At 39.2% G+C, this 25408-nt stretch overlaps 1 protein-coding gene across 4 annotated transcripts in view; it reads right to left on the bottom strand.

Moving 5' to 3' along the window:
* FER (FER tyrosine kinase) overlaps positions 1 to 25408 on the bottom strand; it is a 192825-nt gene that overhangs the window by 37298 nt on the left and 130119 nt on the right. For all 4 annotated transcript variants that reach the window (XM_055698687.1, XM_055698689.1, XM_055698688.1 and 1 more), the window contains one exon: positions 15922 to 16045. In XM_055698687.1, the coding sequence (XP_055554662.1) occupies positions 15922 to 16045 (124 nt within the window). The remainder of the gene's footprint in view (positions 1 to 15921; positions 16046 to 25408) is intronic.

The raw sequence follows: 25408 nt of genomic DNA, 5'->3' as shown, positions 1-25408 counted from the left end.
CATGGCAATGACTACAACAATTTGTTGAATAATATGTATTGGAGGTATAGCAAAAGCAGTCATTATCATCCAAGGCCCTACTTCTTTTCCAGTTGAATTCAATGACATTTTTTTTGTTGCTTTCAGCATGGCAGCTACATTTAATAAACTTACATAAACATGCAACACTGGTTTTGCAGTGTCTCCTGCACTTAAACTTCATTCTGTGGGATCAACTAATTTTTCACTACGATTTAATAGTATAATTATTACTTCAAAGATGGCAAGCAAACCACTATTCCATTTAAAATAACTAGATAGCCAGTGATAACAGCAAATTAATTTACTACTAATTCATGGAATAAAAGGATCAGACTGTTAAAATTTGCAGCTTTTTATTTACTATTAAATTCCAGTGGGAGACTGGGACCCTTAATTGAATAATGATTTCCCTTAATATCTCTTGATACTTCAGATTCACACCTTACCGTTTCCTCTTAAGATACTATAACTAAAGCTACAGTGTTCTCCAAACTTCACTTGTAGATCCATTAAAAAAACACTGATTACAGAATAGATAAATACTTCAATAAAGTGGATAATGGAGCTATTCCTGAAAAAGTATGCAAATGTTTACATTGTTCAACATTGGGTTGCATTTTTCCTTTCCGGAAGACATTAGGGAATTTCAAAGTTATTTGCAAATTATGTCTTTCCCTACTTAAAGAAACTAGTATACACAAACTAGCAAAACCTGGAGAAACACTGATGTCTGATGGCATACTGGAACTTCTTCCTCTTAAAAGCCCAATAATAAGTCACAGAAATTAAAATTCTTGTTGACAGTAGTGAAAGCTAAGAGAACATGGAACAGTTAAAAATGAGTCTTTAACAGCTACAGACGCCCACCAGCAAGGTCTGCAAGAAGAAACAGCACTAGCAGAACACTGTGGATACCATAAGAAGAAAGAGCACTTGTAGTGGGCGGTTCTCTGTTAAGGGGCATGGAGGCAGCCATCTGCCGGCTGACAGGGAGTCGTGTCAGGTATGCTGCCTTCCCCGAGCTAAGGTCCACGGTGTTGTCAAGAAGGTACCACAACTTGTCAAACAGCATGGGATATCATCCAGTGCTACTCTTTCACATGGGCACCGATGACACTGCAAGCCACAACCCGGGCAGAATCAATGAAGACTATAAAGCAAGTAAAAAATTTTCATGCCCAAGTTTTTTTTTCCATTTTACCACTAAAAGGAATGGATGCAGCCAGAAATAGATGTATAATGCAAGCCAACTTCTGGCTTCATTGCTAGTGCCATCACGAGGGTTTGCGCTTCTGAGACAACAAGCAATTCTTTGACTATAGCATGTTAGGGAGGGGTGGGATCCATCCGTCTAGAAGAGGCAAGGGGATCTCTGGCAGCGGGCTGGCCAGCGGGGTGAGGCGGGCTATAAACTGAAGGACTCGGGGCGGGGGGGTCCAAAGTGTCACTGATCATATCATCACATCCAACCAGGGAACAAGCAAGGCCAACCAGAGCACCGATACATGTTCCTTAGCCGCCTCCCAAGATGAGGACAAGAAGGCCAGACACCTCAAGCGTGGGCATGGCTACGGTGGATCTTCTTGCATCCCTCCTGGGAAAGCCGCGTGCTGGATTACCTCTCTGCACTGCCTGTACCCCAGCGCACACAGCCTGGGGAATAAACTGGAAGAACCAGAGATCTGTGTGTGGTCGCAGGGCCATGATCTCGTTGCAATTACAGGGACACGCTGGGACAGCTCGCACGACTGGAACTCTGCCATGGGTGGCTATGTACCTTTTAGGAAAGACAGGCCAGCGGGGCGAGGTGGTGGAATTGCTCCTCATGTGAGGGAGCAGCTGGAATGTATCGAGCTCTGCCTGGGGGTGGATGCAGAGCGAGTCGAGAGCTTATGGGTAAAGCATTAAGGGGCAGGCCAGCACGGGGGACACCGTTGTGGGTGTTTGCTGCAGGCCACCTGATCAGGGAGAGGAGCTTGATGAGCCCTTCTACAGACAGTTGCAGGCAGCCTCACAGTCGCAGGCCCTGGTTCTTATGAGGGCCACCTTATACTTATCAGCCACCCAATACTACTGGAAAGACAGCAGAGCTGGGAACACACAGCCCAGGAGGTTCCAGCAGGGCATTGATGATAGCTTTTTGATGCATGTGGTGGAGAAACCAAGAAGGCAAGGTGTGCTCCTGGACCTTGTACTCACAAACACAGAAGGACTGGTTGGGGATGTGAAGGCTGGGGGCAGCCTTGGCTGCAGTGACCATGAGAGGGTGGAGTTCAGGATCCTGCGTGAAGGAAGCAGGGCAATAAGTAGGACTGCAGCTGTGGACTTCAGGAGAGCTAACTTTGGTCTCTTCCAGGACCTGCTTGGGTCAGGGGTCTAGAAAGTAGGGTGGTCCAAGAAAACTGGCTAATATTCAAGCATCTCTTCCTCCAAGCTCACAATTGGTGCATCCCTCTGAGTAAGAAATCAAGCAAGGGGAGCAGGAGACCTGTATGGATGAGCAAGAAGCTTCTGGCAAAACTCAAACAAAAGAAGGAAGTTTACAGGATATCTAAAAGGGGATAGGCCACTTGGGAGGGGTACAGAGATGTCAGAACATGCAGGGGTGCAACAAGAAAGGCTAAGGTCCACTTTGGATGAAACCTGGTGAAGGAGGTCAAAGACAACAAGAAAGACTTCTTCAAGTACATCAGCAGGAAAAGGATGACTAGGAAAAATGTGGGCCTGCTGCTGAATGTGGTGGGTGCCCTGGTGAGGAAGGACACAGAGAAGGCGGAGTTACTGAGTGCCTTCTTTGCTTTGGTCTTTACGGCTAAGGCCACCCCTCAGGAATCCCAGACCCTGGAGGTAAGGAAGTCTGGAGAAAGGAAGACTTCCTCTTGGTCAAGGAGGATCACGCTAGGCATCATTTAGGCGAACCTGATGCTCACAGATCCAGGGGCCCTGATGGGATGCAGCCCTGAGTGCCAAGGGAGCTGGCAGGTGTTATTGCTGAGCCACTGTCCCTCATCTTCTCACCATCTTCTCCCTCATCTCCCTCATCATCTGACAGGAGAGGTGCCCGAGGATGAGAGGAAAGCCAATGTCACTCCATTCTTCACAAAGGGCAAGAAGGAGCACTCAGGAAACTACAGACCATTCAGCCTCACCTCCATCCCTGGGAAGTGATGGAACAGCTCATCCTGGAGGTCATCTCAAAGCATGTGGAGGAAAAAAAGGTCATCAGGAGCAGTCAGCATGCATTCACCAAGGGAAAACCATGCTTGACCAACCTGATAGCCTTATGTGATGGAATGACTGGCTGGGTAGACGAGGGGAGGGTGGTGGATGTTGCCTGCCTTGACCTCAGCCTTTGACACTGTCTCCCGTGACTCCCTCACAGGTGAGCTCAGGCAGTGTGGGTCAGGTGAGTGGATGGGGGGTGGACTGAGAACTGGCTGGTGGCAGAGCTCAGAGGGTTGTGATCAGCGCTGCAGAGCCTGGCTGGAGGCCTGTGGCTCACGGTGCTCCCCAGGGGTCAGTGCTGGGCCCAGTCCTGTTCAGCTTGTTCACCAGTGACCTGGGTGAAGGGGCAGGGTGTCCCCTCAGCACGTTGCTGATGGTGCAGAACCGGGAGGAGCGGCTGATGCACCAGAGGCTGCGCTGCCATTCAGGGAGACCTGGTCAGGAGAGCTGGGGCAGAGGGACCTCATGGAGCTCAACAAAGGCAAGTGCAGGGTCCTGCCCCTGGGGAGGGACAGCCCCAGGCACCAGCACAGGCTGGGGTGACCTGCTGGAAGGCAGCTCTGCGGAGAAGGACCTGGGAGTGCTGGTGGGCAGCAAGGTGCCCGTGGGCCAGCAGTGTGCCCTGGTGGCCACGAAGGCCGGTGGGATCCTGGGGGGCATCAGGAGAAGCGTGGCCAGCAGGCCAAGGGAGGTGATCCTCCCCCTCTGCTCTGCCCTGGTGGGGCACATCTGGAGTGCTGTGCCCAGTGCTGGGCTCCCCAGTTCAGGAGAGACAGGGAACTACTGGAGAGGGCCCAGCAGAGGGCTACGAAGGTGATGAGGGGACTGGAGCATCTCCCTGATGAGGAGAGGCTGAGGGAGCTGGGGCTGTTTGGCCTGGAGCAGAGCAGACTGAGAGGGGATCTTACCAATGCACACAAACACCTTAAGGGTGGGCGTCAGGGGGACGGGGCCAGGCTCTTTTCAGTGGTGCCCAGCGACAGGACAAGGGGCGACGGGCACAAACTGCAACAGAAGACATTCCTTTTGAATGTGACTTTGAGGGTGACAGAGTGCTGGAACAGGCTGCCCAGAGAGGTTGTGGAGTCTCCTCTGAACACACTGAAAAAGCTGCCTGGACATGGTCCTGTGCACCTGGTTGTAGGTGAACCTGCTTTAGGAAGGGGTTGGACTAGGTGATCTCTAGAAGTCCCTTCTAATCTCAACCATTCTGTGATTCTGTGAATCTACTTATACTAAAATGAAGGTATGAGGTAGAAATATCTAGATGTTGTAGGCAAGAGTAACCTAATTAGTGGTGCGCTCATAGCAGAAGTATAATACTCTCTTTTCTCTGCTTGTTTGTTCATAAGGTATATAGGTATGTCCTTTGACAACAGTTCCAGAGTGCATGCTTTTATTGACCCTGTACAACGTAAGACAGAAAATTCACAGACTGTGAACTTAAAGTTTGTTATTTCTCTCTACAGTAGATGTCCCTAAACTTTTGACATTTACCATAGGAAGTAACTATATTTCATCCACTATTCTCCATTGCAATAGGACTATGAGAGTTTAGAGAGTATTATTCATACTATGCAGGAAAGCTATCTGACTTTATGATCACCACAATGACTTTCACAAGCACTGGCTGTATGTTATTTTTATCTTAGTTTCAGTATCCTGTACTCTAATTTTTTACTTTTCACTTCTTAATTAGAGACAGCCTGTTGCTCTCATGCAGTGAGTACATTTATTATTCTAAAAATATGTTAGTCAAATGATCTTGTCTGAATAATACTTGTAAATTCCTAATATTTATCAGCAAAAACTGGTATTGCAGTTAAATTAAAACAACTCTAACACAATACCATAAATGCTACAGCTTGTTAAGCAGAATGACAGAGTCTAAGAAAATTTGCTTATATTTCTTTCAATCCTATTTGATTTATTTCTAGCAAAGAATAGTCATTTTTAAAGAGAGAGTTTTCTATATTAGGGATATCTCATGAGAAAAGATACTCTGATTCAACTCCAGAAAGGCAAAAAAAGAAGTACTACCCATAATATGTATCTTCTGTAACAAGAAAAAAACCCCTAAGCCTCCTCTGAAATTTCTTATTAATTGTTTATAACTCAAGAATTTATTCTGACTTCTTACAATAAATATAATCCTTTTTATAATTAACTTTTGACACTTAAGTTTTCTCCCCCTGTCTATAAAACAATGTTTCCTAATGCAAGATCTTTATTTTGGTTTTACACACAAGAACAGGTGTCTCACAAGAATAAAACAGACACACTTCTAAAAGATCATGTAACTGTATGAATTCTATATAATATTTTACTATGTTATATCACAGTATTTTGAAGATATACTTTGTGTTGTCCTTTTGGACCCTCTAATGAGCCTTGGGACCCAAACACAAGTTCAGAGTTGCAGAAAGACCAACCATTATCTGAGATTTCCAGGAATGTATTCACTGTTCGTCGCTTGAACATGCAAAAGCATAAATACCAGCTAGCTAGTTGAACATATGTGCTTTACCTATGCTGTAAGAAGAACAAATAGTATTTCCTTCCTAAGAAATATTCCTTTAGCAAATCTTTTTCTCATTCACATCTTAGCCAATTATTCAGTAAAACCTGGAAGGGTAGGGACAATGTAAAGTTACCAGTTCTCAGAATAAGAAGCCCTGGTCCCTCAGAAAGTAAAGTAAGTTTAAAAAGTGGGTTTAGGTGAATTGTCTTTAGAAATGGTCTCCTAAAAATGGTACATTTCCTTCATTTTATATTTGTGTAGAACATGCGTTCCTCAGCAAGGATTCTCATGCTTTTCCTTTGTGAAGCTAAATCATCTTCCCATTCTGTGTGCCAGGAACCCAGTGCCACAGTCAGTCTCACTTCTTCCTCCAAATGACCGGGCAAATGCCTGGAGAGTCATCGTCTCCCATCTCTACACTACTCCTACTGCACCCGCCCCCCAAACAGTCCAATTACAGACCCTGTATCTCAGTAATTTGCAGTCATGTTATTGTTCAGGCATTGAGGTCCTTGAACGAGGAAAGCTGACCATTTCATTAGAACAAGGATGTACATTATATGGATGTAATTCTTTAAAATTAGTTAATACTGCAAAATATTTAATTTACAAATGAGCTTGGATACATACTAATACTTAGATTATTAATTCAATATTATTACTCTTATTTTCATTATGCACATCAGGTTACATTAGGTAAATTTTGGCCTGGCAGTGTGCCCACGCATGCACTGAACAGAAAAACCAAGCTATGACCTGCCCCCCTCTGACCCCAAGTAAGAAAACTTGAGTTAGTACCATGATCTTTCAAGAAAACAAGAATGTTTTTTGGTAGTGTAAAAAAAAAAGGTGTTTTCAACTACAGATACCACCTCTGGAAGGTTATTCATTTGAATGCAGATCAGTTCTGAAAGAGGAAAAGGATGTTCCCAGCTAAGTCATAGATAGTAACTGCCATCCAATATAAATCCAGTGAGTGTGATTTTTACTTTCCATGTGGCAAACAATGTGTTATGCTTTCTTTAATGAAAAGACAGAGCAGAGAGGCTAAGAAACTCAAGTGGCCATGGAAATGCTGAAATCTAAGGAAATCTTTGGCAGGACAGGACAAGACATCAGTTGGAGTGGGCTGGCAGGGGCAGTCTGAATGGAAACCTCGTTCTGCTCTCATCCCCAGCCAAATGATTTCATTTACCAAGGCTGCTGCATTAGTTTGTTTCAGAAGTACAAAACCTGTAAGTGTTAAATTAAGGTCTCTGGTTACATATAAGTTATACATAAATACATGAAACACTTCTGGTTCCTTAAAAAGGCAATACAGAGTCAGTCGATCAGAATGAAGAATTTACCTTCCAATGGCAAATCTAACCTCTAACTGCCAACTGAAAGATGAGAGCTACCAAACCAGAACGCAAAAATGGAACCTGTTATACATTTCTAGCTATTACGAAAAATAATACATTTTCAGCTTCCCATGTATTAGCAGTTACTGGTGAATTCTATCACCCCATATATTTTCATTACAATAGTCTATTGTCAATATGGAAGTTGCATTTTTTTTAAAATAACTGCATCTACAAAGTAATTCTGCAATAACATGCCAAACACTTTATCTATTACTACCTTTAGTTTAACTCTACATGACATTTTAAATCATCATCCTCGAAAAAGTGACATATTGAAATCTTAGAGGTCTGAAATAATTGGGTATTTTCCCCATTTTACAGGGAACACATATAGGATATTCAAGCACAAGCTGAACAGGGAGCACTACAGAAAGTTTACTGTAAAGGAAAATATCAACCTCGCTGAAACCTTTAACAGACACTTCAAAACACTGATATAAAGAACTGTCTTTGGCTGATCATACAGGATTACCCCGATGCCATTCAGCTGATAAAGTAGACTGTGTATTGGTTAGATATAAGATGAAGCCTAAAGGAAATTTCAATTAAAGAAGACAAAATGTTATAACTGCCTTACCAAAAGAAAAGTCAATCATGGAAAGAAAAAAGTTCATTCTTTTTTATTTATTTCATATGAAGAAACTTCACTTTGGCATTCTAAATAGAGAAGCAGCAGAATGTAATACCCTGCAGTAAACTGGCCTCTGGGAACTATTCATTATTAATATTAGTCTCAGAATGACCACAGTTAAGCAACTTTGTTTTGCACTTGTATGAATAGATGCTTTATAATTTAATATTTAAGAAGAAGAGTAGCAAATGGTAGAGATAATTGGTGCTGGAAATTCCCAGTGGCAAATAAAATCTGTCCTAATAGCAGCCATTAAGCTAACATGATGTAACATAAAAAACCACAATTTAAATACATATTTCCTATATACTGTGACCCCTGATGACTCTGGTAACAGGACTGCATCCAGCACAATTCAGAAGTACAGGAAAGACACCACTACTTCAGTCTATTTGAGATAGCATGGTATGTTGAGATTCACAGTAAACAAAAATGTATTCAGACATTTCTCATATCACACTCTGACCATCCAAATCCACGCATCTGTTACTCTAATTACAAGCCTTCTGCAGCTGTGGCAAACATAAATCCGAGCTAACTCATTTTTAATAGTGGTTGGGGTGAACTTCAAGTAAAGTACACAAGGGGAAGTGGTATCACCTCTACAACAAATACACGGAGTCTGCAAGGAAAAACTGTATTCCTCTCCCTTTCTAGATCTTTTGTTACTCTGCCATGCCAGAATTCAATAGCTTAGGGAAACAGGTAATAGATTAGAAGGAAGCTCAATTTTTATTCAGAAGCAGCTCTTCACCATAGATCACATCCACTTACATTACAGCATATTATTGATTCAATAATATCTCTTAATTTATTATAATGAATTTAAAGTATACAATATTAATAATATTTAATTTAATGAGTTTGGATACTTAAAACTTCCCCCCCCCCCGATTTTTCCTTAATACTTTCAGATCAGACTCATACAAGCTCATTAATGAAAAAATAATCAAGTTGCTCAAATAAGATTTCAGACAACCAGAAGCAGCAACTCAGAACTGATTCAGCTTTAATTGTAAATGCATTTTTCTAGGATCAAGCCACATTTACCAATGTGACAGTGGACAGTTTTTTTCTGTGACTGCAGAAAAAAACCCTTGAAAATCTATTTTTAAAAGCTGAAACCTGGTATATAATACTCTAATCTATTCCTATGTGACAAGCAGAGTGAAAACATAGCAGTGTTCACCTGTCTCTCCTCCTAGATGACAGCAGCTGAAGAGCACTGTATTAGTTAATTTAGGGTTGGAAATACCACATTTTGAAAAAACACAGTAGTGTGAAAACCATTAAAAAGAATTTCCTGGAGCATTTGAAAGCACTGACACATTTATATTGATTAATGTTATGGTCCAGCATGCTGTTTTAATAGCCACTGATGAAAAAAGGATCATTGTACCCTTGGAGTGCAGAGACTCCAGCAGAGAGTGCTGAAGACTCCAAGCACCTTGGTACAGCATTAGCAGAATGTCAGCAAACACTGCAGCATTATGATGGTTGCAGCATTTCCTTCTTGCATTAGAAGCAAGAGTGCCAAGCAGCACCGCTAGGGGAGCAGCACCACTGCTTTGGAAAGAGTCAACACTTCCTTGATTTGCTCAGCAACAACTAAGACTCCAATGAGCTGCTCCTTGAACTTAGGTTTTTTGGAAAGACTTAGCAGACAGATCCTTAGCTACCCACCAGTAAGCTGGGAGGAGGGCTTCTGCAGTCTTCCTGTACACTTGCCATCTGGATCGTATCTCCAAATAAACACTATGCATTTGTAACTGTTCTTCCATTAGTACTTCTTATCACCAATAGACCAAACAAAAAATAATCAATAACCTGTGTAAAACCTGCAATGCTATAACTGCACAGTATCTTTACAAACTAATAAAGTCAGCAGAAATACTTGTTTTAGTGTAAAAAACCTTATTAGTTTATAGGCAACATGGAAGGCTGCATAAAGCACTTCATGTCCATATTATGAAATAAAATCTTAATACATGGCACTGTGACATGCCAGTTAAATTGAAAGTTTGACTAAAAATTATTTTATAGATATGACAGAATAAATTTTGGTAGTTTTCTCTGTTTTTTTTAAACACTAACAACATACCTACTCATAAACAACAACGCTTATAAACTGGCCTACAGAAAGCAGCAGTTTTTCATCATTTGTTGTTTTAACTTTAAATAGAATGGAAACATTTCTAATATTTATATTGTAAAAAACATGCTTTGAAACATCATTTTATATAAAGCAGAGGCATAATATTACAAATAAGACCTGAAATTATGATTATTCATTACATTTAGGTGGTGTTTCAACTGTACTACTGACAATAATTCTCTGACTTACTTGTTGAAGCATGATGAACTATAATTATTAATGCAACCGTACAGAATTTTTTGATTCAGTAATAAATGATTAAACATTTTCTGTGAAAGAAAAGCTATAGAAATGGAATCTTGCATCACCACTTGATTTTATGCATTCAGTTCTGAATGAATCATAAAAAGCTCATTAATAATGACAAATTAATGCTTACACAATAACTTTAGTGAAACACTGACACTGGGAATGTTTATTAATTGACCACTTTCAAGATTCTAACTTTTATTATAGCTCTCTCCTAATACTGCATCTTCAAATTTGTTTAATCACAAAATGGTCTGGGTTGGAGGGGACCTTCAAAGACCACTCTACCATGGGCAGGGACATCTTTCACAAGGTCAGGCTGCTCAAAGCACCATGCAACCTGTTCTTGAACATGTCCAGGGATGGGGCATCCACAGCTTCTTTGGGCAACCTGTTCCAGAGTCTCGCCACCATCACCATAAAAAATCTCTTCCTTTCAGTTTAAAACTGTTGCCCCTTGTTCTGTCACTACAAGTCCTGGCAAGAAGATTCTCTCCATCTTTCTTGTAAGTTCCCTTCATACAGTGATAGGCCACAACAAAGTCTCTCTGGAGCCTTCACTTCTCCAGGCTAAACAACCCCAACTACCCCAGCCTTTCTTCACAGCAGAGGTGTTCCAGCCCTCTGATCATTTTTGTGGCCCTCCACTGGTCTCAATCCAGCAGATCCATGTATTTCTTGTACTGGGGACCCCAGAGATGAAAGCAGTACTCCAGGTCGGGTCTCATGAGAGTGGGCCAGAGTGGGAGAAGCCCTTCTCTCACCCTGATGGCCACCCTTTTTTTGACGCCGCCCAGGACAGGGCTGGCCGCCTGGGCTGCGAGCACACATTGGCAGGTCGTGTCCAATTTTTCATAAACCAGGATCCTCAAGTCCTCCTCTGCAGGAGTGCTCTCAATCCATTCATCACTCGGCCTGTCTTGATACTGGGCATTGCCATGACCCAAGTGCAGGACCTTGCACTTGGCCTTATTGGCCTCATGAGGCTTGTATTAAATTATTTTTTAAAAAATAAACTAGTTCTTAATGTATTTGTAAAAGCTCTTAAACAAGTAAACGTCAATCTACTCCTCAAGTAAAGCAGTTAAACCATTTGCAGAACACTATCAAGGAGCAGAGCAGCTAACTGAAAAAAAAAATAAATGCTAGTTTCAATTAGAATTATACACATATTACTTGTAGATAAAGGTACCACAAAAGTCTCCCCACAGTAATATTTTCAAGACCTAACTGTACCTTTGATTTTGAAAGGTTTTACGGACTACCAAATCACACAAACAGAGGAAATCCTACACATAATTGCTTCTCAATATTAAAATATTTTTCCAATTGAGTTCCACTATGATTTGAAATATTTTCATTACAAAACAATGGCGGTAAAGAGAAGGGAAAATAAAATAATCTATAGGTATGTCCAAATTCTCTGAATTGGGTAGTTGCAGCTTTTCTCCTACGCTTCCACAGAATCAGTCTGGAAACTAAACATAAATTATGGACAAATGCATTCATTCACATGCAAATAAAATACTGGGAAAGAAGACCACTCATAAATACTTACTGAACCAACTGAAATTATCACATCTCCATACTTATCTTGTGTTTCTAATTAACAGAAAAAAAATGGAACTACTTAAACAATAGCATATGGTAAAAATGAAATGCAAGAAACAATTCTTCAACCTCATGTTAATTAAATGGAGATGAAACGACTACATTCTTCTGTGTATGTTCAACCACTCTTTTTTTATTTCTTTTAACAATGTCTTTTCACACATCTTGGTTTTTGGTGGTTTTTTTTTCCCCCTTTAAGCCCACTCATTTCTGCTTTTTAAGCAGAACAAAGAGCGAGCAAAGAACAAGTGATATCTGGATGCTAGAAGAGATGAAAATGCAGATCAAATAATCACTCACATGCATTGAGCATTCTAAGTCTGACAGATTTTAACTTAATATTTGCACCTAATGAAACACCATAGCACACACAAAAATAGAAAACAAAGCACAGATAAGTTGTTGCACTGACCCCACCACTGAAAGGCTAAGTCAAAGTATGACTCAAATAGCAATTTCAGAAAGCCAGTACAGATTTAGCTTGACTTTTAAAACATAAAGACTAAATATTGCTAGTGGAGCTACAACTAAAAAGGGGCATTAAAAATAATTTTAATAAACTGCTGAGCAGCCTTTAGTTTCACATTAACATCAAGTCAAATGTACATGGTCCTAAATTATAGTCATCTAAACTACTAAAAAAGCATGAGGATTCTGAACAAATCTTTAAAACAACAAATAGAATACTGCAGAAAAACAACAGCATGAAGGTAAACAATTTTGGTTTGCTGCAACCTACATAATTGAAACTACTTCTAATTATATATTACTGATCCTTCTTAAGTAATAATAATCAAAGCCTACGGACTTCTTGACAAAGTAAAAAAACATTCCACTGCTTAGTGCATTTTCTATCTAGTCAATTTTCTTATCTCTTTTTGACTTGAGAACCACTTTCAGTTGATGACAAAAAAGAACAAGTTTATTGTTCTTTCAAAAAAACTACGATTCTCTTTACATCCATCTTCTTTCTACTATGAATTAAATTGTTCCATTCTAATCTACATGCTCTCAACATTAAATTTATTCATGAATAATTTGTCCTACCTGACCCAAAAAGGAGGGAACAAGGGCTCCCAAATTCCTTGTACAGACCATGCAGTCATATAGCTGGACTTTCCGTGCTTGCGTAAGGAGGGGCTGAAACTCCCGTGGGGTACTGAGTCCTGAACACCTAATTGCTGGCTTACAAAGCACCGGACAGTTTGACTTTTCCCTGCCAGCCTGTCATTCCCCTGTTTAGTGTACTTGCAGCACAGCACCAAGAGTGTTGGGCCCACTAGCATGCAACAGGTTCAAAGTACCCAGCAAGCAACAGATGCTCTGTGCTTCTGTGGCAGACCAGGATTCTAGACAAACGTATCTCCAGCCATTCCCCAGTGCCCAGAAATCCTGCTCAAACTCCTCAAACAGGGAACATCCCTAGAAAAAAATTGTGTGTGCTAATCCTACTAAAATACAGTTTAGCCTTTGGTAAAACACATTTTAAAACTGCATAAGCTACCTTCCTAGAGTAAGCATTTGGCAATTAACCTGTATTAGTAACACAAAAAAACCCCACCCAGAAGTCCCTCTGTGATTACTGCTAAAATCACTAAACTTGGTTGGTTGTTGTCCTGATTCAGAAAATTTCTTTATGTTTGCCCATCATATTCAGAAGAATTAGATTATAAATATTAAAAGCATATATTATGGCTAAACAGATAAAACTTAAAAACATCCTGAATATCCCAGAAAATCAGATTGGTAAAATAATACTGGAAATGTATATTTTGATTTATTAATCCATGTGTTTCATAAAATTAAGCAGTTTTCCTGAAGATACTGTTTGCTTGCTTGGTTGTACTTTATAACTGTGGTCTTCTTCAGAATAGCTTTACTAAAAATTTTGTTTCTACTTTTAAGGAAAGTGGTAGCTCTCTCTGACAACCTCCTGTGTCAAACTGTGATAATAATACTGCTATTAAAAAATTTTGTGAACATTTTGAAAGTTAAAAGGTAAACAGGGTGAAAGAAATTTTTCCCTACTAGTACCATAGTATGTGTAATCCAGGCTGTGCGTGTTGGCAACCCTATAGCACTAATAAAACACGTCAGATTACAGCTCTTTTTCCTGCTTGAGATCTCTATGAGACGTTTGTATTTTCTAACTGGAAACAAGGAAAAAATGAAATCTTCAGATGGTAAGACATTGCTACATATATCTCCTCTGTGAAATGTATTATCTGAATCACTATTAGCTTTGTAAACATACCTTAAGAATAGCTGTTCCCATTCACTGCTATCCACCAGCGCATCTTTCAGAGCTACAATGAAGCCACATTGTAATCTATATAGTCTATAGTAATTAGAACAGTACTAATCCACACAGATGAGCAGTGTTACCCTTTTCCCAGAATTAAAATTAAGAAAGGCGGGGGGGGGGGGGGGGGGGGGGGGGCGGGGCGGGGGGGGCGGGGGGAGAACAGTACTTCTACAAAAATAATAGTTTCTAAAATTATTTATATTTTGTAGGCATCACGCTATCATTTAATGAACAAATACTGTACTCTTTTTCAGTAATTGCCATTACCAACGAAGACATTACACAATACGGTTCTAATAAATTTTAGTTCTTCAGCTATTACTTTTCCCCTCGGTTTTATCTTCTAAGAACACAGGAGTTCTAAACAGGTACTTTTGATATAACATTGATCTGACAGTTGCAGAAATTATTAGGCACTAGACCTTTCAAGATGGTCGTGTAAATCACAAGTGCTGTTATTACTTGCTCTGATTTTTATGCCATTATTTTCTTGGTAAACAGAGCCAGGCTGAAAAAAATTCTACCATGACAGAATGCTTAATCCTATTTCTTTCCATGGTGCTTACAATACTTTTGTGGGATTTCCCAAAGGAGTACTCCATAGTTTTATATCGTGAGTTAGGTGGGGATTTTTTCCTCTCAGTGTTTCTTATGTATCATGATCTTGCAGAAGTGTTTAAATCAACCTGCGTTTCAGAAAAAAATTTCCAGGTTTTGGAAACAGCATAAGATTACTATTCTATTGAAGCTTCCTTAAATCTAGCTGAACACAAAAAAGAGACTTACAATAATACTGTAATATTTTATAAATAGGGTTTGAGCTTAATCCTGTTGGAAGAATGTTTTTAAAGACAGATCTACTTCCTGACATAATCACAACTGAGCAATTAACTGTTGATAAAAATCTAAAAGAAATACCTCTCAAGGCCTCCAGTAACAACATTCATCGGAACAGTGCTAAATCTGAAATGGGCTGATTATGTAAGTGAAGTGGCATACAGTTCACCTACAAATGTTCTACAACACAAAGCAGAAATCATCAATATTATAAATGAAACTTGTTCTTCATATTTTTTCTGTAAAGTGGATTATCATCATGTTTATGTCCCATATTTCAGCCACATCATTGTATCATTGTATATACTCTGTATATAGAGAAAAATAGGTGGAAATTAAATACATTCCCTTTGATAGAAACTGAATGTAAGCAGTGCCACAGCAGCCAAACTCAAGATGAAACAGCAAAAAAGAATGGTAGAAATAGAAATAACGTACCCCAAGAGCATAATGCCTGATAATCTTCTATAATTCAGAAAGAGCTGTCCAGGAAATTAGTATCTTAATATACAGAACTCTATAGTTTTCCTCCCTTTACTACCTGAGAAACCAGTGGATCTTGACAAAACACACTCCAAATGTATCTTAACTTCTCTGTCGGCCAGCCAAATACCTGTAAACTTCAGCCAGGATATAAGCCTCACAGATTGCTTTTTGCTGTGATTGTCATTGTATGAATTATGCTGCTATAATGCAAATTATTATGGAAAAAATCATTATGAACTTACATTAATAGCAATAAACTGTATAGATCAATAATGGAGTACTTATTTTTACCCAAATGAACAGGAACAGTTTTGAATTAGACAAGCAATAATGACCTCCTCTAAGAAAAAGTGTAGCCTTTTTGGTTTTTAAATTGTAGTCATCACTGATAATAGTAAGCACCATAAACACTTAAACAGCTAGCATTTTCAATGATCAAAATTACAATATTGAGAGAAAAAAAATCTTTCTTACCTATGTATACAATTTTTAGATTCTAGATATGCCATACCAGAAGCAGCATCTAATGAAAATTTCACCAACTGTTTGGTTTTTAGCTCATCCTTCTTTTTTCTTAAAAAGGACAGGAAATCACCTCCTACAAAAACAGAAAGATGGACAGTTAGACATGACGGATAGGATACTGACAATTAATCTCTCACTAGGGTTGAGAGGCCAAACAAAATACAGCTATCAGCTGTTCTCACCAACTCATCAGTTTGAGTTTAGCCTGAGAAAAAGGAAGGGACTCACCATTCAAAATGCAGTTTCTGTAACTTAGTAGGTGCTTAAAAGTGAAAACCGCACCACAGAAAACTGCACATATGTTTTTGATATACCCGAAATCTTCACCAGGGTACATTAGATACAGACTTACATGAGAATTTCTGACAAAAATGATTGATAGTTTGTGATAAATGTAACTCTAATCACAGACTGGTCGCTGTAGGGATTTAATAAAAACTGTGAATAAAGGTTAGTTGCTTTTAGTTACATGACAGTGACTTGATTTTTAATTGATTTGCAGTGCTGTTTCTCACGTTCTACACTGATGTGTTTGGAGGGCTAAGTGTTTTACTTCTTGGGCAATATTAACTGCACATTTGACACTAACAATTCAAGGCAAAAAACCATTACTGTGACTTCACAGTCTTCTGCCTGGGGGGAATAAAGTTGATGCCCTCTTGTCTGAGGAGGCGCAAGGGTCAGCATGAAGTATTTCTAAAAAGTAAACTGCATTTGCAAAAAAAAAAAAAAAAATCCTGAAAAATTGATTTAGGACAAAAATAATCAGGAGACACATTATACAAACACTGCAATGCCATGTTCTGATTGATATAACTGAATTAAAGATCTTTTTCTAAAAAAAGATTTTACTGTTCCAGTCAAAGGCAAAAAAATCATAGTGGAGCTTTCCACATCACACTACTTATTTGCTAGCGTACAGCCAGCCATTGCTCTGGTCTTTGATTCTTTTAACTTTGCACTGAATTCACTATAGAGATTCTCTCCTGCAAATAATGCACTGCTACACAATTTTATATACTGCCTTTCTTAGCAATATGAAAAGACACTATATATTAAAGGTTTCATATGGGATTTTCTTAGGAGGGTATTTCTATTTATATTTCATACTCTAAGAAATAAGAGACTATTAAAGAAAAAAAAGTCTGCTGTTAAGACATGTAACTGTAATACCTTTAAAATACTAAGTTGAAGTAACTGTAAAAAGGATTAACACCTTAACTGCCAACTGTTTTGTTTATTCATTTTGCCTGGGATCAGGCTTTTTTTAGTACAAATAATCTGGATATGATGGCTTTATAGGCTGACCGTTAATGAAAACTCTGAGATAATAAGCACCTGATAAACTGTAGATCAAAACAACTGTTACCATTTTGCTTGATTTCCTTTATTGTAAACCTGTAATACCACAGGAAAGCCAGAAAATGCTCTATTTTCACACAATCATGTAACACTCGGGCTTCCAGGGACCTCTGGGGATTCAAACTGCCTGCTCAAGCAGGGCCACTTAAAGCTGCTTGCCTAGGACCACGACCAGATGGTCCTGGTGAACATCTCCAAGGAGGGAGACCCCACAACCTCTCTGGGCAACCTGTGTCATCCTCACAGGGAAAATAAAGTGTTCCTTCATGTTCAGGAGGAACCTCCTGTGTTTCAGTGTCTGCCCGTTGCCCTGGCACTGGGCACACACTGAAAAGACCCTGGGTCTGTCTTCTTTGCACCCTCCCTTCAGGTATTTATATTCACTAGTAAGATCCTCCTAAGCCTTCTCTTCTTCAGGCTGAACAGTCCCAGCTCTTTCAGCTTTTCATCCAAGGAAAGATGCTCCAGTTCTTTTATCATCTTCGTGGCTCTTCATTGGGCTGTCTCCACTACATCCATGTCTGTCTTGTACTGGGGAGACCAGCACTGGACACAGTACTCCAGATGTGGCCTCACCAGAGCTGAACAGCAGGGAAGGATCACCTCTAATGCAGCCCAAGATACCATTCACCTTCTTTAGAGCAGTAACACACCACTGGTGGATGTTCACTCGATGCCCAACAGGACCTCCAGGTCCATTTCTGCCAAGTTGCTTTCCAGTTGGGCAAGCACCAGTATGTACTGGTGGCCTCTCAGGTGCTGGACTTTGAACTCCTTGTTGAACTGCACAAGGTTCCTGTCAGCCCATTTCTCCAGTCTGTCCAGGTGCCTCCAGATGGCAGCATGACCCTCTGGTTTATCAGTCCCTTCTCCCAGTTTGGTGTCATAAGCAAACGTGCTGAGGGTGCACTCTGCCCCGTTACCAAGATCATTAATGAAGATGTGAAACAGTATCAGACCCAGTACTGACTGCTGGGGTAGACCAGTAGCTACTAGCCTCCAATTTTCTTAATACTCTTGATTCCAAACAAACAGGTGAATAAAATTACTGATACGTTCTTCTTCAGTGACGAACAGCAGTTTTTAAAAAGCAGTGTACATAACAGCAAAACCCAGCCTGTTTTAAAGCCTATATGGTCTATTTTCAGTTTGTAAGAGTAACAAAGGGCTTGTATAAACCACGTAATACAAAACTACTGATCATGTAGGTGTTTAAAATCAGACTGCCAGAACAATTGTTAATGTGCAAGGATGAAAGCAAAGGTGAGTAATCTTTTTTACTCACAACACAGCAAATGCTCTCATGTTGGCCAACAAGAACCCCTCAGATGGGCAGGCAAATACTGCATCCTCAGCATCATCATACTATATCGTCTGCATCATCAACAGAGCCGCTGGCACACACAGAGCCCGTGATGCCCTTCGCTCCTAGGCTGGGTAACACAGAGATGAAAAATCCAGATCTGACTGGATGCCCTTGACTCTAAAGTCAGTTTGAAATACCATGTTTTACACACATTACATCTCCAAAGTTTGACAGGGTGAATATTGTGATACTGAATTTTAAAATTCTAATGAAATCTTAGAAGAATAGAATACTACTGTAAACTGGACTGGGTAATAATTGCCTTTCCTTTGATCTGAGAGGTTACTGACATCGTTTAGTAACAGGTAAAAAGTAGGTATTGCCAGAGAGAAGGAAGGTAAACACTACATTGAAATATGTGTCATTTCTTATAGATGTGAACAGAATTATTCTGGTTACAGCAGACAGATAACAATAATTCTTAAACAATTCCCCCCTCTAATACATACAAACAAGGTGATGAAAATTATTTTGTTTATATACTGAGAACTTACTGCTCTGTACATAGGAATAATCTTTTAATTCACAAGTATGATTATACGCCTTTATGAATGTGAAGTCTTTCAAACTTGACAAACTGTGGCATTATTTGAAGGAGAACAGTAAATCAAGGAAGCTTACAGGAAAAACATGTAAGTTCAACCTAAAAAAAAAAATTATCTTTAGCCACCAATGTTCCAATATTGAAGACTAAGAATTTCTAACAATTTACTGCAGGAAGAACTGAAATAAAGATAAGCGCAGTTTGATACACTGAAGGAAAAAAAAAAAAAGCCTTCTCACATAGCCATACTAAAAATGAATGAACATGTCCTAAGTAAGAAAGGTCTCTTTATAAAAGGTGTTATAACAGCATCAGTGTGAATCTAAATTCAAATTCCTCACAGTTTGTATAAATTCTTTGGAGAAATTAGTTACTTCTTTTCAAAATCAATAGTAAAAAATCTGTTCTCAACAGATTACTAAAGATAATAAGGTATCAAAAGAAAAGCTAACCATATCCAGTAAAACATTAGAAACAATACATGTTATGAATTTGTTTCTAACATGCACAGGCAGTCAGATTAAGACCCTAATTTTCATGACATCATATCTGAACAGGATTAAATGCTGCTGAGTTCCTTCCAACAGAGTATGCTGAAATTGCACAGCACAAACCTGTAACCTCCCAATATAATCAGACCATCAAGAACTGATTTAGACTTGCTGATTTTCAGTGTTTGGCATGTACTGTATGAAATTCCAGAGTTCTGAGCAAAACCAGCACTGTATACCTCAAGTTGCATAAAAGGTATTTTATGCCTATCATCAAAACACTGTTTTCATAGTATTATCTTGCCTCAGTCTCAATGGTGAAAAAGGTCATCAAAGGTGCATTTTTGCTAGTAGTTCTGTCTTCACTTGTATCCATCCTCACACAGAGATAACAAAAATGTCTTTTAAATACTCTATTCAATATTGACTTAAAAGCACTGTTTGTTGCAGACAAAATAAATGAGCAAACTGATACACATCTCATTCTGTACAAGATATGTAATTTTAGGTTAAATCTGATTATCCTTATCATTGTGACACCAACACAGACAAGTGTCTGTCCTTCAACTAACAGAATTATTCTCATTAGTAAATTCGGAGTTTAAATGTTCACTGTGGCCAATGTCTCAGCTACTCATCTTCACAGGAAAGCATCTGCATGAATACTTTCAAAGCTGAGTTAAGCGGATTTCACTACAAACCTTTCTGTGCAGAACTATGGCTATGTAATATCTTCATGTACTTCTTAAAACAAGTTTAAATATAAAAAGCCCTAATTCACTATTTGCAGCACATAGTGTCAGAGCATTATCTCCAATATAATAGCTGTTGGTAAATAAACAGACCAATTAGACTATGAAACATCTGAAACAAACCTAGCTACCTACGTAATAGTAAGTAATGCTTTCTCTTATATGTGGAATTTCTATTGTATTCTAGACAGCTACCTGTTTTCCAGTTAATGGCACACAACACTACCAGTAAATGAGGTCTGCTCCCACCACTCTAATAACTACAGAAATAACTAGACCATTACAGTATGATCACCAAGCAGAAATCAACTGCCTGTTTTGGGTTTACAGAAAGATAAATAACAGTACTGGAGTGTCTGCTTAATATAATAGAATTATTTTACTAAATAGATGACAAAATGTAGTACATAAGCAGAAGCTCCATGAGATCAGCCCGCTATTCGTGTATTTCACTGTGAATGTGAGCTATTTATCATTACATGCAGAAATTTTAAGAGTGAAAATACCACATATAGGTATCTCCTAGTGTTGGCCATACTTTATAGCATAAACTTTATGCTGTATGTTAAGTAGTATTTTATGGCAGTATCACTGTTCACTTAATGGTGCGCACAAAAGTAAGCTAGTGTTTTGCAAGACAGAAAAACACTACCTGTGATCTCTGAGAAGAAATCAAAATGCAAGAAACAGTAATGAAATATGTTAAATCAGTTTACAAAATAATTAATTATGGTAATCTTTGAATTTAGTGGAATTTATAAGAAATTATGAGTACATACTTCAGTGCTCTCCTGAGCTGGTGCCCAAAATGTTCTAGGCACTCCTGGCAGCATTCTAATAACCAGTATTGACACTGAACGTAATTAAAACATATTTTTGAAACTTTGGTGTGAAATCTCCCACTCATTGATATCTAGATATACAGACAGACATTGTTTATATATTACATCTCTATATAGCATCACACCATTTAAATGTTATGCATAATAATTATACAAATATTAACATATATGATAGTGTAATAGCAATTATTAATAATGAATGGAATTACACATATTATTATTCACATATAGGTTTTAATAAAGTGGGATAACTTCCTTTATTAATCAGCCTTGCTAAGCAGTAGTTTGTTTGGAGTCCACTTCACTCTTCTTAAATTTATACACACATTAATCATGTAGATACGGTATGCTTCTGGCCATACCACTTAATGGTCACTTAACACAGAGAAGATCCACGACTCAATATTCGTAATTGTTTTATAAGCTCTTATAATATTATTGAAATTACTTTTAACTGCTCCTGTATTTATAAATTTGATGATTCATATGATCAGTCTTCTGACTAACCTAAAAGATATTTAGAGCATCTTTATTGCCCAGTATCTTAATCCCACATACATCATCAACAAAAAAAACCCAAACACAGCTACTTAGAATTACGAATTTAAAATAGAAAACATGCATCTGCAGCAATTCTAGAAGACAGCTTTTTAACAAAGTAAGCAGTTGTTTGACAAACCATTAAAAATGTAAGAGTTTAGAAATGCTGAAGCACTCCTTTTCCTTTTGTGTGCCTTCACTTTCAACTAATGGATCATTTGTGTGGAGTGAAGTGCTTTCATTTTTTAAAAAACCTCTTACATAAGTAGTAACAGAAACTGTAAGTAAACCCAAGGTTTTTCAACTGCCTACAGAGTACTATTGTAAAATCCACTTAAAACATCATTCTTCCTGCTAAGCAAAGCAAATTAAAGTTGCTATAATCATGTAAGGTTTTGCCATACTAATGGCCAGTGGGATCCTGGGGGGTATCAGGAGAAGCGTGGCCAGCAGGCCGAGGGAGGTGATCCTCCCCCTCTGCTCTGCCCTGGTGGGGCACATCTGGAGTGCTGTGCCCAGTGCTGGGCTCCCCAGTTCAGGAGAGACAGGGAACTACTGGAGAGGGCCCAGCGGAGGGCTACGAAGGTGATGAGGGGACTGGAGCATCTCCCTGATGCGGAGAGGCTGAGGGAGCTGGGCTGTTTGGCCTGGAGCAGAGCAGACTGAGAGGGGATCTTACCAATGCACACAAACACCTTAAGGGTGGGCGTCAGGGGGACGGGGCCAGGCTCTTTTCAGTGGTGCCCAGCGACAGGACAAGGGGCAACGGGCACAAACTGCAACAGAAGACATTCCTTTTGAATGTGACTTTGAGGGTGACAGAGTGCTGGAACAGGCTGCCCAGAGAGGTTGTGGAGTCTCCTCTGAACACACTGAAAAAGCTGCCTGGACATGGTCCTGTGCACCTGGTTGTAGGTGAACCTGCTTTAGGAAGGGGTTGGACTAGGTGATCTCTAGAAGTTCCTTCCAACCCCAAGTATTCTGTGATTCTGTGATCCTGTGACTGATAATGGTCAGCAAACTTGCCTTAGACTTAAGGTGGATCAAAGAAGCTAGAGCGTGAAGCCAGTGATCCTACCATAAAAGCCTGTCCAAAAAATGAAGTCTGTCATTATCTGCCAAGAAGTAACCAGAAATCATAGTGAGACATCAACAGCCAGCATCTCCTGTCCTTTGTGCTGCATAAAATAACACTGCCTGGACTTACTTGTACTCGTGGTATTGTGGCTATTAGTATATAGGACTATAAATGGGTGGATAGAATCTACTTCGGAAGCTAACTAAAAGGGAGATAATCTTCCCCCGGGAAGACTTCCATGCAGTTTTGTTTCATTGATGCCTATAATTGGATTATGCTTAAAAAACAATAATCACTGGCCTTGAAAATTATTCCAGATTAGAAAGTCATGACAGTCTGTGTGAAACAGACCATACATGAAGAGCAGGGTTTTTTTAACCTAAAGAAAAACTATGAACATTTAAATACAGACACATAAAAAAATATTTTTACTTAAAGAGTTTCTGTAGGTAAAGCAAAAATAATAATGTGAAGGAATTCCAAAGAAATAAGACAGATATAGACATTGTTGTAGCTATCAAAACATCTGCTGATTTTTTGTATTGGGTTGTTTTTATTTAGTTTTCAAACAGATTTTCTAGTTTCATCTACTTGCTGATTTACTTTTGTACGATCCTGATATAAAATAAAGTATCATCAAAGCCTAAAATAATTGAAAAGATAAACATCAAACTCCAGTCTCAAAAGAATACTGTACAGTGAGGCTTTGGTCTTGTTTTATCAAATAGAGAAACTCTGAGCTGCAAGGAATTTTTAATCACCACTACCTACACCCCAACAAAGGAATCTGACTGTTCCCCCTCTTCTCTTTGTATCTTCACAGCTGGAAACCATGTAGCAAATAGAAGCCCACATCAACGTACAAGACTAAGAAGGGAAGGGGGGAAGAAGAAATGGGGTCTGTATGTGTATGTACATGTGTGTGTAGTACAAGAGGACTCGGGGTGAGATGATGAAGTTGGACTTATATATGGAAGAAGGAATCCACAGGGGGGTGTATGGTTCACAGGACGATGTGCCCAACAAGAGAGAAGATGGCAGAGGTTACAGAGAAGTAGAAACAACAAAAAATGGAAGCTGGAAGCTTATTTGGGTGCAGAAGGAAAGGATACAGTAAGAGACAAAACCTAAAGAAACAGACATGGATCATATTTCTGTGAAGAGAAGCTGTAGGGTAGACAAGAATACGGCTTTAGCAACAGCTGGGTATTGAATGAGACAACTTATTTGGCTAGGTAAAAAAAAGAAAAAAAAAAAGAAGAATTGCATGGAACAATCCAGACAGTCACTATCACTGGTAAAAATCTGCACCTTATCTCTAATTTGAATTTGTCTAGCATTTGAATGACCATTTGTTGTTGTTGCACTGACTTTTGACAGCATGCAGTAAAGATTCAGGATGTGTCTGCAAGACAGAACACAGATCTGAAATTTGGTGGCGAAAGTCAGCTACTGAAGGTGTACTATACAACCAATAAGGCAGATCATGCCGGACTTCATTAAGTATTCAGGGATCTCTAAAGAGAAGCAATTGGAAAAAATCGTGAAGATCTCTCTGCCTTCAGAAGCAGGAAATAGAAAAAAAAGACACCATACAAAGTAGAAAGCACAGCAGTTAAATCACATAACATAAAATTAAAAGTTAACATTTTTTTCAGCATCAATCAGCCTTCCAGCAGACTCTTTTTGCTAGAGGGACAGAGGCACTTCTGAAAGTTCTGCAAGATCAACTGTTGAAATAGTTGCATGAAGTTGTAACTGCACCATAGGATTACACATCTATCTTCAAAATGCCCTACTCTAGAACACACAGCTCATGAACATAAAAAGTTCCTACCTCTAAACTAAGTTCTCACTTCAGGGCAAATTAAAATTCAATTCAATTAAAATGAACATGAAGAAGGAGAAGAAAAAAACTGTGGCTTGAGATTGCTTTTAGTATCTTACAGATTACATTTATTTTGGTTTGTTTTTCCCTTAAACCTAGGAAGAGAAAAAAAAATCCAAAGTTTAAAGGGACTCCCCCAGTTTGTTTTTGATTACATGGGAGACTGCATGATAAATTAAGAGCAGATGAAAACACAATTAAGTGATCCTGAGTGTTTCAGTATATTAAACCCCCTTATTCTCAAAGCAGAAATACTATAAGGTCCATGATCACTAGGAGAGAAGTTGGGACCTTCCTAAGACAGGAAGATAACAGTGAGGAAGGGTACAAGAGAAGAGTATTCTAGTTTCTTCTTTTTCCATCTTTTTCCGTGAAAAGATGCTGAGTTCACTCTGGAAGGAGAAAAGAACAGGAAGCAGGTTTTAACAACTCCTTCACCATTTTCCTGATAATCTTCCCTACACCCCATCAAAATCCGGCATCCATTTGTCTCAGGTTATCAGCCTGGATGCCGGCCAGCTTACAGATAATGCTAGCGGTATTCCAGGCAGTCTCTCTGATCATCACCTAAAT

Source organism: Falco cherrug, chromosome Z (genome assembly GCF_023634085.1).
Source record: "Falco cherrug isolate bFalChe1 chromosome Z, bFalChe1.pri, whole genome shotgun sequence".
Lineage (NCBI taxonomy): Eukaryota > Metazoa > Chordata > Aves > Falconiformes > Falconidae > Falco > Falco cherrug.
This window is presented reverse-complemented; position numbering and strand designations above follow the sequence as displayed.